This window comes from Ranitomeya imitator, chromosome 3 (genome assembly GCF_032444005.1).
Source record: "Ranitomeya imitator isolate aRanImi1 chromosome 3, aRanImi1.pri, whole genome shotgun sequence".
NCBI lineage: Eukaryota > Metazoa > Chordata > Amphibia > Anura > Dendrobatidae > Ranitomeya > Ranitomeya imitator.
Window position 1 is genome coordinate 724,908,069 of NC_091284.1, and position 15,501 is coordinate 724,923,569.

A 15,501-nucleotide genomic window follows, 5' to 3' on the forward strand; every position below is an offset into this window, starting at 1 on the left:
CGACATCTGACTGATCTCTTCGAGCCATTTGTCCTGAAAGAATCTTCCACCCATGTGTGCTCCCCATCCCCACTGACTTGCCTCTGTGGTGATTACCACACAAGGGGTTGATATCCAAGGGACGCCCTTTCTTAGATTGTAGTCCTGTGTCCACCATCGTAGTTATCTTCTTGCCTTCATTGATAGCTGTAGCTTCTTGTCTAATGACGAACGATGCCGATCCCATACCGTGAGTACTTGTTCTTGTAATGGTCTTGAGTGAGTATAAACCAAAAAGAAACAAGGATCCCTAAAAAATAACTTAATACATCTAAAAAAGACCGTTCTTTATCAAAATTTAAGATAAAATAGTATTAAATGTACCTATAAAGACCCTACGTCACACTGCAATGAGTCCTGCCTGGCAGTGGAGGTTGGCACCCTAATTTACCGCGGTAGGCGCCCCCACTCCTCGACGGCTCACCCTACCATGCCCTGAGAGATACCTATAATAAAGGAAAAGGCTGGTGGGCCCTATATGAACCTACAAATAAACAACTACCTAACAGTGGAGGTTGGCACCCTAATTTACTGCGGTAGGCGCCCCCACTCAACGACGGCTGACCCTAGGGTCCCTTACAATCCCTAAATAAAGAGATAATCTTTTGTCTATGTCCCACATACAACTCCAATACCCGTGAGAGAAAAAAAACAGAACAAAATGCAAAAAATAACCCCCCAAAAAAAAAAAAAACCACAAAAAAAATAATGTATATATATATATATATATATATATATATATATATATATATATATATATATATATATATATATATATATATATGTATATGTATATATATGTATATGTATATGTATATGTATATATATGTGTATGTGTATATATATATATATATATATATATATATATATATATATATATATATATATATATATATATATATATATATATATATGTGTAATTTTGCCTATAATAAGCAATAAGATATCGTTATACACACTCCTATATCTTGTTAAATACCGTCCACATTTATCTTGTTAAATGGTGTCCACACTTATAACACTATCTTAATATGTCAGTGTTAGATGTAGAACGTGGACTATTACATGTCCTCCAAAATAGACATAATATGCTAAGTCAATAGCCATGAAATATGGACAACAAGAGTATAAAGTAGCAGACAAACGTCCGCACTAATCACACTATATAAATATAGCAGTGTTAGATATTTAAACAAAACGTGGACTAGATAACAGAAAGTTCACGGTAGCAAAAATAAGGATCACACCCAATACACATGTGGAGAGACTCCTCAATATACACATATGATGAAATAAAAGGACTCGATCATCCAGTTAGTACAGTCAGATAAGCAGCAGGATATACAGCCACCAAAGTACTTATCTATTCACTGGAATCTCCCGAGGTGTAGATCACAAAGCTACCGGAATATCAGATGGTTCCATACAAGTAGCCGAAGTCAGCTGTTGTCATATTGTCCCCAAACAGTGCCCGACGCGTTTCCCCCCCATAGGGAATGACGGGGGTTCATCAGGGGTAGGCAGCCACACACAAAATAGAGGAGCTGTTGAGGTGTAGCAGTCTGTGTGACTGTGTGACGCTAGATTCGGGCGCCGCACGCTAGAACGTCATTTCCGGCTTACTCCACGTGGAGCCGGTATCGGCACTATCCGTTAGTGTATATAAAGATGGATATGGTGAGTGGCATACACCTCAACAGCTCCTCTATTTTGTGTGTGGCTGCCTACCCCTGATGAACCCCCGTCATTCCCTATGGGGGGGAAACGCGTCGGGCACTGTTTGGGGACAATATGACAACAGCTGACTTCGGCTACTTGTATGGAACCATCTGATATTCCGGTAGCTTTGTGATCTACACCTCGGGAGATTCCAGTGAATAGATAAGTACTTTGGTGGCTGTATATCCTGCTGCTTATCTGACTGTACTAACTGGATGATCGAGTCCTTTTATTTTCATCATATGTGTATATTGAGGAGTCTCTCCACATGTGTATTGGGTGTGATCCTTATTTTTGCTACCGTGAACTTTCTGTTATCTAGTCCACGTTTTGTTTAAATATCTAACACTGCTATATTTATATAGTGTGATTAGTGCGGACATTTGTCTGCTACTTTATACTCTTGTTGTCCATTTTTTCATGGCTATTGACTTAGCATATTATGTCTATTTTGGAGGACATGTAAGTCCACGTTCTACATCTAACACGGACATATTAAGATAGTGTTATAAGTGTGGACAACATTTAACAAGATAAATGTGGACGGTATTTAACAAGATATAGGAGTGTGTATAACGATATCTTATTGCTTATTATAGGCATTAATAAGCTTTTTAATCCGATTTGGACAAAACATATATTTTCAACACTCCATGTACCCGTTGGGTTTAAACATCTGATTGTACTCCATTAGGTGGGCATGGCTCGTTTCGTTATTGTGCTTCACAGTGCTCCTGCTTCTGTACTCAGGTGAAATAAATTTATCCATATTTATGGTGAGGGAGGCGTTGCTTTATAGATATTGCACTCTTCATTGCCCCCTCTGGTACATTGACAAAATTACACATATATACATTATTTTTTTGTGTTTTTTTCTTTTTTTGTGTTATTTTTTGCATTTTGTTCTGTTTTTTTCTCTCACGGGTATTGGAGTTGTATGTGGGACATAATCTTTTGTCTATCTCTTTATTTAGGGATTGTAAGGGACCCTAGGGTCAGCCGTCGTTGAGTGGGGGCGCCTACCGCAGTAAATTAGGGTGCCAACCTCCACTGTTAGGTAGTTGTTTATTTGTAGGTTCATATAGGGCCCACCAGCCTTTTCCTTTATTATAGGCATCTCTCAGGGCATGGTAGGGTGAGCCGTCGAGGAGTGGGGGCGCCTACCGCGGTAAATTAGGGTGCCAACCTCCACTGCCAGGCAGGATTCATTGCAGTGTGACGTAGGGTCTTTATAGGTACATTTAATACTATTTTATCTTAAATTTTGATAAAGAACAGTCTTTTTAGATGTATTATTTAAAGTTATTTTTTAGGGATCCTTGTTTCTTTTTGGTTTATACTCTCTTCTGGGATTCAAAAGTATTGCAGTTTGGTTTTGTTTAATGGTCTTGAGTGAGCCTGAGCCCATCTGACACACGGGATGCAAGCTGTCATCTTCCCCAAGACTTTCATGGCCGCTCTTATCGTAACTGAACTTCTTTGGAACTCTAAAATCATCTTCTTTATTGAAGTTCGTTTGTCCCTTGGTAAGAAGGATTGTCTGGTTGTAGAATCCAAGAGTACTCCTAGAATTTTTTTCCGGGATTCTGGCTTTAGATGTGACTTTTCTCGATTGACCACCCATCCTAGTTGTTCTAATACTGCTATGACTCGATCTCTGTGTTGCAGCAGAATGTCCCTTGTTCGTGCTACAACCAGAAAATCGTCCAAGTATGGAATTATTGTTATTCCTTGGTTTCTTAGGAAAGCCACCACCTCTGCTACCAATTTCGTGAAAATACTTGGGGCAGATGCTAGACCGAATGGGAGGCATTGAAATTGGAAGTGGCAGGTTTGGTCCGGGAATCTCACCGAGAATCTCAGTAGCTCCTGAGATGAGGGATGTATCGGAACCTGATAATACGCATTCTTCAGATCGAGAGTGCACATTACCGAATCCTTGTTTATAAGGTGAATGGTTGACCTGATCGACTCCATTCTGAATCGTTTGTATTTGACGAATACGTTCAGAGGTTTTAAATTTATTATTGTACGGGATTCCCCTGACGGTTTTGGAATTGAAAATAGTGAGGAATAGTGACCTGTGCCTATTTCTGAAGTAGGAACCCGAACTATGACCCCGGAGTCGAACAGATTTTGTAGGTCTGAGAACATAGGGGAATTTGTAGCTACCACTGTTGGTGCAATACACCTTTACGGTACGCGGGAAATTAACTCTATTCTGTAACCCTCTGAGATTATCTTGAGGACATAAAAGTTGTCTGAGATCCGACTCCAGTGTTTTAGAAAGAGGCCTAGTCTCCCGCCTATACTTATGGCATCATTGTTTTCTTGGTCTATAGCCAGAACCGAACAAGGAATTTCTTCCCCTTCTGTTCTGAGCGTAGGAACCCCTGAAGGATCCTCTACCTGATCTCCATTGCTCTCTATACTCCGGTTGCCTGCAGGGGGGGGGGGGGGGGGGGATGGGGGGAGGGGGAGGGAAGAGGCCTCCTCCGAAAGGGCTGAAATTTCCTGGGTTTATCCTCGGGGAACCCGCTTTTACTGTCAGCTGCTGACTCTAGAATGTCATCTAAAGCCTGACCAAATATTCTGGAACCTGAGAATGGAATGGCACATAATTTATTTTTGGATGCATTATCCCCCGACCAAGATCTAAGCCAAATAGCCCTTCGGGTTGCATTGGTCAAGGAGCTATTCCTAGCCGCAAATCTAACAGATTCAGCCAATGTGTCTGCCATAAAAGCCGTGGCTGACTTAATGATAGGCAGAGAAGCAATTATATCCGCCCGTGGAGTTTTATTAATTAAATGTTCTTCCAATTGTTCCATCCATAGGAACATGGATCTTGCTAAGGACTTGGCTGCGATGTTAGTCTTTATTAAAGCTGCTGAAGTCTCCCAGGCTCGACGTAAAAGGATATCCGCCTTGCGATCCATTGCTTCCTTGAGACTGGATGAATCCTCAAAAGGTATGGATGTTTTCTTTGCCACCTTGGCTATAGGGACATCCACTTTAGGAATTTCTTCCCATGTCTTGATCTCTTCTGGATCGAACGGGAGACGGTTTTTAAACTCTTGGACATCACCAATCTTCGTTGCGCATCTTTCCATTCTTGTGAAATCATCTGACGTATATGCTCACTCACCAGGAACACAGTCCGTTCCTGATATGTGAGCCCTCCAAACATCTGGTCTTGTCTAGATCTCGGACGTGGATCTTCTTTCATTTGCATAGTACGTCTGACCGCCTGGACCAGCTCTTGTCTCTTCGACTGCAAAGTAATACCTTTTCCTTTCCTGTTCTTCCATTGCCAATTCTCCTTCTTCTTGATCAGAACCTCTGTATTCTGATTCCGCTTCTGATGAATCCTCCTGACCCTCTTGTTCTGGATCCCTTCTTGGTCTCTTATGAGCCGGACCCGGACTGTACACTTCCCGTTGAGACATTGAGGCCAAGGAATTCTGGACCTCCTCCCGGATTATACTCCTCATCTCCGATAACATTGATGGTTGTTCATCTCTGACAATCTTCTGAATACAAGAGCTGCAGAGCTTTCTTGTATGTTTCTGAAAGCTTCACATTACATATAGAGCACCTCTTAGATTTTGTTAACACCTTGCCAGACTTCTTAGTCTGAGGGAGGGGAGTCTGACTGGCCTCTTTATCCTAAATATAAGAATAAGGACAAGAACGGCTCAGTGTGTGTGCAGGCGTAAATATATGTACTCTGCGCACTTACCCCAGTCTCCTCATTCCTGTTTTCCATATCTTCTGTGGAGAAATGCCATTATAAATATGTAATCTCCTATACACATAAGGGATATAGCAGCATCAGCTGCACTCACCCTTAGTCTCCGGCATGTTTGCAGCAGCCTGCTAGCACGGACCCCACGAACTTCTGTGTCCTTCCGCAAAATATTCTCCAGGTATTCACTCCGGCGCTCTCTTACCACCAGAAGAAGCCCTGGATACTAATCTGCGAGTGCCCTGAGCTTTTGCGCTCTTAATAACACTTGCTTCCACGTTCCACAAGGTGGAACGCACGCCGAGATGCCCCCGCCCCCGGATCTGACGTCACCTTACCTGCGCCTGACACCGGAAGTACTGCTCTGGTCTAATGATCTTACTTCCGCGTTCCACACTGTGGAACGCACGCTGCTGGCGCCGGATCTCTTGCGGCGCCTCTTCTCCTGGCGCCCGAACCAAGAGCCCCCCCCTCCCCGGGAGGAAGCGGTTCTCGACCCAGGAGCTCGTCCGCTCGACTGGTCTCTTGGCAGAGGGACTCCCCACCGGGAAGTTTCTGCCTGGGGCTTAGTGTTGCGGGGGAAGGTTATTGGCGTTAGCCGCACGATCCCCCGAGCCCTCCGGACTGGTGAGTCTTCACGCTTGCATAGCGCTGTATCCTCTCGTGTGTCCCTCCATGCAGGGACAGGAAAAAACACTGAGGAAAAGGGGGTGGAGTGGGACCTTTTCACCTTTCGTGTTGTGTTTCCTGTCCCTGCAAGGAGGAGGAGGACGTCCTCCAATGTGCTGTCAGGGGGACGTCCTGGAAAAAAGTGTAATCTCACATTTGTTTTTTTTGTATGGCTTTTTTTACTAGGTTCACTAAATGCTAAATCTGACCTGCCATTATGATTCTCCAGGTCATTATGAGTTCATAGACAGCAAACATGTCTAGGTTCTTTTTTATTTCAGTCGTGAAAAAAATTCCAAACTGTTAAAAAAAATACATATATTGCGCCACTTTCCGATACCCGTAACGTCTCAATTTTTCGTGATCTAGGCTTGGATGAAGGCTTATTTTTTGCGCGCTGAGCTGACGTTTTTAATGATACCATTTTTGTGCAGATAAGATCTTTTGATCGCCCGTTATTGCATTTCAATGCAATGACGCAGCGACCAAAAAAAAAAAAAAATGTAATTCTGGCATTTTTTACTTTTTTCCTCGCTACACCATTTAACGATCGGGTTAATTTTTTTTTTTTTTTTTTTTTTAATAATTCATTCTGAACGTGGCGATACCATACATGTGCACGTTTGATTTTTTTCTTTAGTTTTATTTTGAATGGGGCGAATGGGGGGGTGATTTGAACTTTTATTTTTTTAAAACATTTTTTCCTGGTCACCACCTGACAGCACCATGGAGGACGTCCTTCTTATACACAGTGGGACAGGAAACACGAGAGTTTAAAAGGACCCTCCCCCTTCCACCCTTCAGTGTTTTTCCTGTCCCACTGTGGATAGGAACGACGAGAGATCGTTGTCCCTACAGAGCGTGCGGATCGGGGGGGCTCAGCCTCTTCCTTCCCATGGCCGAAACTCTATCGCCGACACCCAATTTATTGGGTCCCTCAGCGACGCCGGTGTAGCGCTGCTCCTGGCTAAAAGGTCGCTTCCCCCTGGGGGGGGGGGCTCTCGACCTCGGATGGCTACCCCAAGCGTACCTGCGGGATCTCTGCAGGGTGGTCCCTTGGCAGACAGTCCGGAGGAGGGGCAGGTACGGCAGAGCGCTCCGGACTCCATGTGTTCAGGCCGGAAGGAGTCGACGGTAAGCGTGCGTTGGACTTCCGGTTTACCGCTGCCGCGTCACTTCCGGGTTGCGGCGGCAGCAGGGGGGGGCGGCTTTCCTAATCGCTCCTGTAGTAGCGCCGGGACACAAGCGAAGGATAAAAGGTAAGTGAGATAGCGCTAGGCACCGCAGCTATAATGGATCCAGGCTCCATACCAGCGGTCAGCATAGAGGCTACGGGGAAGCAGGATTCCCTTGCACATGTAAGTCCTCATTTAAAGGTGCACTCCGTACAGTCCTATTAAAGGTACTAGTGGTGGTCCCTTTATATATTCCAGGGGCGTCCTTCATCTGGGGATAAGACGACTGGTAAATCCAGGAGATGCCCTATATGTGCCTCAAAATTTAATGCTTTATGTCAGAAGCCTCTGTGCGAGCCCTGCACCGCCCGCATTGTAGGAGAGGAACAGGCCTCTCTTATAACAAGCATGAGAGCGATGGTTAGAGAAGAAGTGCAGGCTTCTATATCTAACCTATCTACCACCCAGCAGTTCCAGCCTGAGGTCCAAGATCTTCCCAGGTCTAGGAAGAGACAGAGAGAGTCAGATTCATCTTCTGACAACATTCAATCAGAATCTGACATAGAGGAAGAGGAAGAAGTGTGTAGAGATTCCCCTCAGAAGGGGAAAAAGTATCTTTTTTCTTCCAATGATATTGACGAACTACTGGGAGCGGTCAGACAGACTATGCAGGTGGAGGAACCTTCGACCTCTCTTTCCGTGCAGGACGAGATGTTCGGGGGACTTCGGTCACAGACTTCAAAAGTCTTTCCAGTTAATGCACACATTCGGTAAGTCCGAGTTCAGTCTCGGCTTTGCTCAGAATTTGCAGTTTTTGACCCCTCCTTCACCTCTTCCCGCAGCTCAATGATTTTGGAAGAGTGGGAGGAGGCAGAGAAGAGGATATCAATACCGAGAGACTTGAGGCTCCGTCTTCCCTTTGACCAAGAGGTCAAAGACTGGGAAGATGTACCAAAGATTGACATCCCACTAGCGAAAGTGTCTAAGAGAACTGCCATACCATTTGAGGACTCCTCAAACTTAAAGGAGCCCATGGACAGAAAGGCAGATGGCCTCCTTAAAAAAGCTTGGGAAAGTTCGGCCGCGTTGATCCGCACAAATATTGCGGCGACATCCGTGGCGAGAGCTATGCATCTGTGGGTTGATGATTTAAAAGGATCAATTGTCAGCCAAAACTTCTAGGGAGTCTATCATTAGTGCTATTCCCTTACTTAAACTAGCCACAGCGCTTCTAGCAGATGCTACGGCAGAATCGGTCAGGTTCTCAGCCAGGGGGCAATCGCTATCTAATGCGGGCGGCCCGTAGGGCTATTTGGTTAAAAAGCTGGTCGGGGGATGTTCCCTCTAAGAACAAACTATGTTCCATTCCCTTTTCGGGTGGCCGGGTCTTTGGCCCTGTATTGGATGACATTCTGGAAAAAGCTTCTGATGAAAAGAAGGGGTTTCCAGAAGAGAAAAAGAAAAAATTCCAGCCCTTTCGTAGACCCTATTACAGTCAGAGATCAGACTATAGGGGGTAAAGGTAAACAAGGGAGATGGAGTTACCAGAAAGGGGGGGATAATAGGAACCGAAATAGAGATCCAGGTCCCTCAAATCCTAGAGCTGAGTTCCGGAGAAAGTGACGCCACCAGAATAGGGGGTCGGTTGTTGAACTACCTGGGGGAATGGGAAAAAATTACCTCAAATCCGTGGGTCCTTCAGGTTATATCTCGGGGCTACAGGATAGAGTTCGTATCTCGTCCCCCAGAAAGATTTTTCATCTCCAACGCCCGTCTCTCTTCAATCTCCCCAATGTGGTCAGACATTCAGAATCTCCTCCGGATGGAGGCAATAACTCCCGTACCTCCTTACCAAAGGGGAACAGGTCACTACTCGGGTCTTTTCTCTATAATAAAACCATCAGGAGAATCCCGAACTATCATAAACCTCAAGCCACTTAACAAATGGCTATCGTACAAAAGATTCAATATGGAGTCAATTCGCTCCACAATTCCCCTATTAGGGAAGGATGTGGTAATGTGCACTTTGGATCTAAAAAGTGCATACTATCACGTTCCAATTTCTTTGCAACATCAAAAATTCCTAAGATTTGCGATAGAGAAAGACGGTTCAGTCTTACACCATCAGTTCCGTTGCCTTCCGTTTGGTCTAGCATCAGCTCCAAGAGTTTTTACAAACTCATAATAGAGATCGTATCTTTTTTAAAGGAAACAAGATATCATTATAATACCATATCTAGACGATTTCCTGTTAGTGGCAGACTCAGTATCCCAACTCAACATCGATTCTCAGTTAGTGATCTCCACACTGCAGAAACTAGGTTGGGTGGTAAACTGGGAGAAATCACACTTAACCCCAAAATCAAGACGTCAGTTTCTGGGGATAATTCTAGACTCAGACATCAGGAAGTCTTTTCTTCCGGACAGAAGGCGGTCAGATTTGGTGAAGAAGGTTCGACAGTTTGCAAGAACTCGGGTGACAATACGAGATGCAATGAAGATCCTAGGCTTGATGACAGCCTGTATCCCATGTGTCAGCTGGAGCCAATTCCATTCTCGTCAATTGCAGAGAGCGGTTCTAACAACATGGGACAGAAGACAGTCTTCGTTGGACAGACAGTTTGTCCTATCCTATCGAGTCAGGGAATCCCTGCGATGGTGGACGGTGTCAGAGAACCTTCAGGTGGGGGTCCCATGGATCCAGACCCCAGCAGTCACGGTAACCACGGACGCAAGTCAACAAGGTTGAGGCGGCCAGGTACTCGGAAGATATTACCAAGGACAGTGGAATTCGGAAGAGAGCAACAATTCCTCAAACCACAGAGAGCTACAGGCGGTTTGGAAGGTTCTGTGTGCAGCCCGGTCCCTGTTAAGAAACAAACATCTGAAGATCTTATCGGACAACACGACGGCGGTAGCTTTTCTTCGCCATCAAGGGGGCCCGAGACATCCGAAATTGCAACGTCTGGCGGATCAGATCTTCGAATGGGCAGAAAGTTCGGTGCTTTCAATTTCAGCAGTCCACTTAGAAGGCTCAAAGAACCAGGTTGCGGATTTTCTAAGCAGAGAAAAACTATCACCCATAGAGTGGGAATTGAACAGCAGAATTTTCAATACCCTGTGTCAGCGCTGGGGAACCCAGTCCGTGGATCTTTTTGCGACCAGAAGAAATACAAAAATAAAGACCTTCTCCCTAAATCCCCAGGAAAATCCAGCAGCGGTGGATGCCCTTTCTCAGTCGTGGAGCTCGGGTCTGCTATATGCCTTTCCCCCTCTCGCATTAGTACCAAGAGTACTCAGGAAAATTTGCGAGGACAGAGCTCGAGTGATCCTGGTGGTCCCCTTCTGGGCCGGAAGGAGCTGGTTTCCTCTTCTGAAGAAGCTGGCAGTGGACAGTCCTTACCATCTTCCAGTCAGGGGGGACTTGCTTTCTCAGGTTCCGATCCTCCATCAGAACCCAGGAAAGTTGCGGTTAACAGCTTGGATCCTGAGCGGCAGATCCTAAGGGCAAAAGGCCTTTCAGAAGGAGTAATTTCGATTCTACAAGCAAGTAGAAAACCGGTGACTTCAGCAATATACCTCAGAACATGGAGAAAATTCTGCAGTTTTTGTGGAGACACAACAATCAATGTTGATCACCCTAACATACCCAAGATTCTTGATTTCCTACAGCAGGGATTTAGGATCGGGCTCAAACCAAGTACCCTGAGGGTTCAAATTGCAGCCCTCAGTGTATTTTATGACTCTTCCCTTGCCGCCCACCCTTGGATCGCTCGTTTTTCTAGAGCAGTCTCGAGGCTGAAGCCTCCAATCAGAAAGTCTGTGCCCCCATGGGACCTAAATTTAGTCCTTAACGTTCTATGCAAAGAGCCCTTTGATATAAATAAGGATATAAATATCGCTAATCTGTCCCTAAAAGCAGTGTTTTTAGTAGCCATTACATCAGCCAAAAGATTGGGGGAGCTTCAGGCCCTTTCCATCAAAAACCCTTATCTACAAATATTTGATGATAGGTTGGTTTTGAGGCTTGACCCAGGATTTCTCCCCAAGGTAGCCTCTGTAGGTCGTTCTTCCGTCTTTTTGCCAATCTCCTAAAAATCAAAAAGAAGCCTTTTTCCATAACTTAGATGTTAGGGAGACGGTGCTGAAATACTTGGACATGACTAGGGCCTGGAGACAGGATAGTAATCTCTTTGTCCTGTATGGGGGTCCTAATAAGGGAAAAAAAGGCATCAAAATCCACTACTGCCAGGTGGATTAGATCCACTATTACCACGGCCTATCAGTTACAGGGAAAAGATCCTCCAGATAGCCTTAAAGCTCATTCATCCAGGGCTATGGCCACGTCTTGGGCCGAAAAAGGTGGGGCCTCAGTAGATCAGATTTGTAATGCAGCATCCTGGTCTAACATTAGCACTTTTTCAAAACACTACAAATTAGACGTAGTTTCTTCTCAGTTAGCTTTTGGCAGGAAAGTGCTTCAAGCGGTAGTCCCACCCTAGAACTAGGAAGTTTCCTTTGGTACTTCTCCATGGTGCTGTCAGGTGGTGACCTGGAAAACAGTAATTAATCTTACCGATAATTGTATTTCCAGGAATCCATCCTGACAGCACGGATAGTTCCCTCCCTAATGTAAACATGTATCATACTTATGTGAAGTAACATTGATGTTGATCTTGTTATGTTCAAAATAAATTTTTCTGTTTGCATCCATCCAGATGTGTTACTTTGGAAAACCACTGAAGGGTGGAAGGGGGAGGGTCCTTTTAAACTCTCGTGTTTCCTGTCCCACTGTGTATAAGAAGGACGTCCTCCATGGTGCTGTCAGGATGGATTCCTGGAAATACAATTATCGGTAAGATTAATTACCGTTTTTTCTACTTTTGGCATGCTTCAATAGTCTCCATGGGAGACTAGAAGCTGCCATAACCCAATTGGCTCTGCTACAAACAGGCAATGATCAGATCACCTGTATGCAGCAGAACTGCTCACTTGCTATGAGCGCTGACCACTGGGTGGGGCTCATAGCAAGCCGGCAGTGATAACCATAGAGGTCTCCAAGAGACCTCTGATTGTCATGCCAATCCACCGGTGACCCTCGATCACGTGACGGGGGTCACCGATGGGCAGATTTCCAGCATGATTGCCGGAAATGCATGTTAAATGCCGCTGTCAGTGTTTGACAGCGACATTTAACGGGTTAATAGCCGCAGGTGGATTGCAATTCCACCAGTGGCAGTTCTGGACACATGTCAGCTGTTCAAAAGCCCAGCACTGCACAAAGCCCAGCAAGCACTGTTTGTCTACAGTGGGTAGTCGCAAAACAGTTAATAAAAAATTGGGGGGGGGGGGGGGGGGGAGGGGGTGTTTGCCCCTAATTTCAGGGTCCACACTTTGAGACCTTGTTTTATGTACAAGAAACATTTTTAGGCAGTTATTTTTTAGCTTTCTTTGTGTGGGAGGGGTTATTTGTTATATAAGCATATTAAAAGTAACATTCTCCATTAATGCGTTTGTCCCATAAATAACATGTATTTGGGTGATATATGCATGATTACTAGTACTACAGCTGGGACCTTGGTGGAACTTGAGAACGGGGTCCAGTACACATGGAGGACCACTGCACTAATCCCTATCTATATCTGTAGGAGCAGTCATCATGCAGGTGAATATGGAGCCCCCATTCTTGGTATTCGTGGGCGTCTCAGTGATCATACATTATCTATCTTGTGAATATGTGATCATTCACACCGAGGACTTTAAATACACCTGGTTTTGTTGGATCATACATTTATCACTTTTTCCTGTAGGAAGGTGATAAATGTTTATGGGACAGCCTCATCGTACACATTATAGGATTATATCAGATTAATCTGCAGATGTGTCTGGTATTACAGCTCAGCCTTATCCACATGAATAAAAAAGGCAAACAAACACTGTGGAGAGTCCATACATGGCTGACAACACTAGTAGGAAACGTAAAATGGACAACGATTTGTCACCGAGGCAAGACAGTCCTTAGGGCATCATCAAACAGCTTCAATAAAAGGCACTGACCGGTGCAATTGATGTCTCCAACAGATACACGAAACGTAAAGTTGGGTTGATGGGCTTGTCCTTCAGCTTTGAGTAGGTCATACACGGGGGTCTTTCCTACCCGAGTCCCATACTCCTGCAGTAAGCTGATGGGGGTCTTCCCAGGACACAACGTCAGCATCTGCTCTATACTGCAAAAAAGATGTAAGTATTAATTATATTGATCTGCGTCATTAACGATCATTAGACAAAGCTTATGAGAATACATTCATGTAAAGGCGGAGAAATCACTGGAGGGACGAATGCACATGGGGAATCCAGATAAATGAGGCTGGTAGTCATAGATTGTGTATGATGCCCATCCACCGGGACATTTATATCTATATATGGCATTATTTGTCGTCATTTGATCAATTAAAAAATTATCAGTGTTAAGCTGCATTTACACCACTAGACACTCATGGACTAGTGATAAGAACGCTCGTTTCATGATAACCCTGCAGCGTAAACAGGCTGCCGATAACCCAATGAATGAGCAAGATGTTCGTTAATTGGGGAAAATGATCTTTTACACAGCGCATCATCTGTGAAAACAGGACTTGTGCTGCCACCGTATGTGCACCGAGCGATCTACTACGGTTCACATCCTTTACTTTGGTCTTTTCTCTGGTTAAACAGGCATTTAAAAGCTTTCTGGTGCCCATGCCATATTTATTAAGGGTTTTAGACATTTTTAGAAAAGGTCGAGGAAAAGGAATATTTAAAGGGAACCTGTCATCTGAATTTGGCGGGACTGGTTTTGGGTCATATGGGCGGAGTTTTCGGGTGTTTGATTCACCCTTTCCTTACCTGCTGGCTGCATGCTGGCTGCAATATTGGATTGAAGTTCATTCTCTGTCCTCCATAGTAAACGCCTGCGCAAAGCAATCTTGCCTTGCGCAGGCGTGTACTACGGAGGACAGAGAATGAACTTCAATCCAATATTGCAGCCAGCATGCAGCCAGAAGGTAAGGAAAGGGTGAATCAAACACCCGAAAACTCCGCCCATATGACCCAAAACCAGTCCCGCCAAATTCAGGTGACAGAGTCCCTTTAAGTGGGTTTGTAAAATTCACCAAACTTTATTCCAAAATGTATTATTCAAAAGGTACTTCTTGGAAAAAACTCTTTAAACTCATTGGGGCTGCTTCACTAAAGGTACCGTCACACTAAACGACGCTGCAGCGATACCGATAACGATCCGGATCGCTGCAGCGTCGCTGTGTGGTCGCTGGAGAGCTGTCACACAGACCGCTCTCCAGCGACCAACTATGCCGAGGTCCCCGGGTAACCAGGGTAAACATCAGGTTACTAAGCGCAGGGCCGCGCTTAGTAACCCGATGTTTACCCTGGTTACAATCCTAAAAGTAAAAAAACAACCGCTACATACTTACCTACCGCTGTCTGTCCTCGGCGCTCTGCTTCTCTGGTCTGGCTGTGAGCGCCGGGCAGCCGGAAAGCAGAGCGGTGACATCACCGCTCTGCTTTCCGGCCGCTGTGCTCACAGCCAGTACAGAGAAGCAGATCGCCGAGGACAGACAGCGGTAGGTAAGTATGTAGCGGTTGTTTTTTTACTTTTAGGATTGTAACCAGGGTAAACATCGGGTTACTAAGCGCGGCCCTGCGCTTAGTAACCCGATGTTTACCCTGGTTACCAGCGAAGACATCGCTGAATCAGTGTCACACTCTCTCTTCCTGGAACCGCTGAGCTGTGTAGTGCCCCCATGTCCTTATAGACTGAGGTGTCAGCAGGGCCTCACTCCTTCTGGAACTGCTGAGCTGTGTAGTGCCCCCATGTCCTTATAGACTGAGCTGCCAGCAGGGCCTCTCTCCTCCTGGAACTGCTGAGCTGTGTAGTCCCCCATGTCCTTATAGACTGAGGTGTCAGCAGGGCCTCACTCCTCCTGGAACCGCTGAGCTGTGTAGTGCCCCCATGTCCTTATAGACTGAGCTGCCAGCAAGGCCTCTCTCCTCCTGGAACTGCTGAGCTGTGTAGTGCCCCCATGTCCTTATAGACTGAGGTGTCAGCAGGGCCTCACTCCTCCTGGAACTGCTGAGCTGTGTAGTGCCCCCATG

The 15,501-nt window shown here is 45.3% G+C and overlaps 1 protein-coding gene across 2 annotated transcripts in view; it reads right to left on the reverse strand.

The window, feature by feature from the left end:
* The window catches only part of TARBP2 (TARBP2 subunit of RISC loading complex), a 41,850-nt gene that overhangs the window by 20,598 nt on the left and 5,751 nt on the right, over positions 1-15,501 (reverse strand). For both annotated transcript variants that reach the window (XM_069758744.1, XM_069758745.1), the window contains exon 2: positions 13,408-13,577. In XM_069758744.1, coding sequence (XP_069614845.1) covers positions 13,408-13,577 — 170 coding nt within the window. The remainder of the gene's footprint in view (positions 1-13,407; positions 13,578-15,501) is intronic.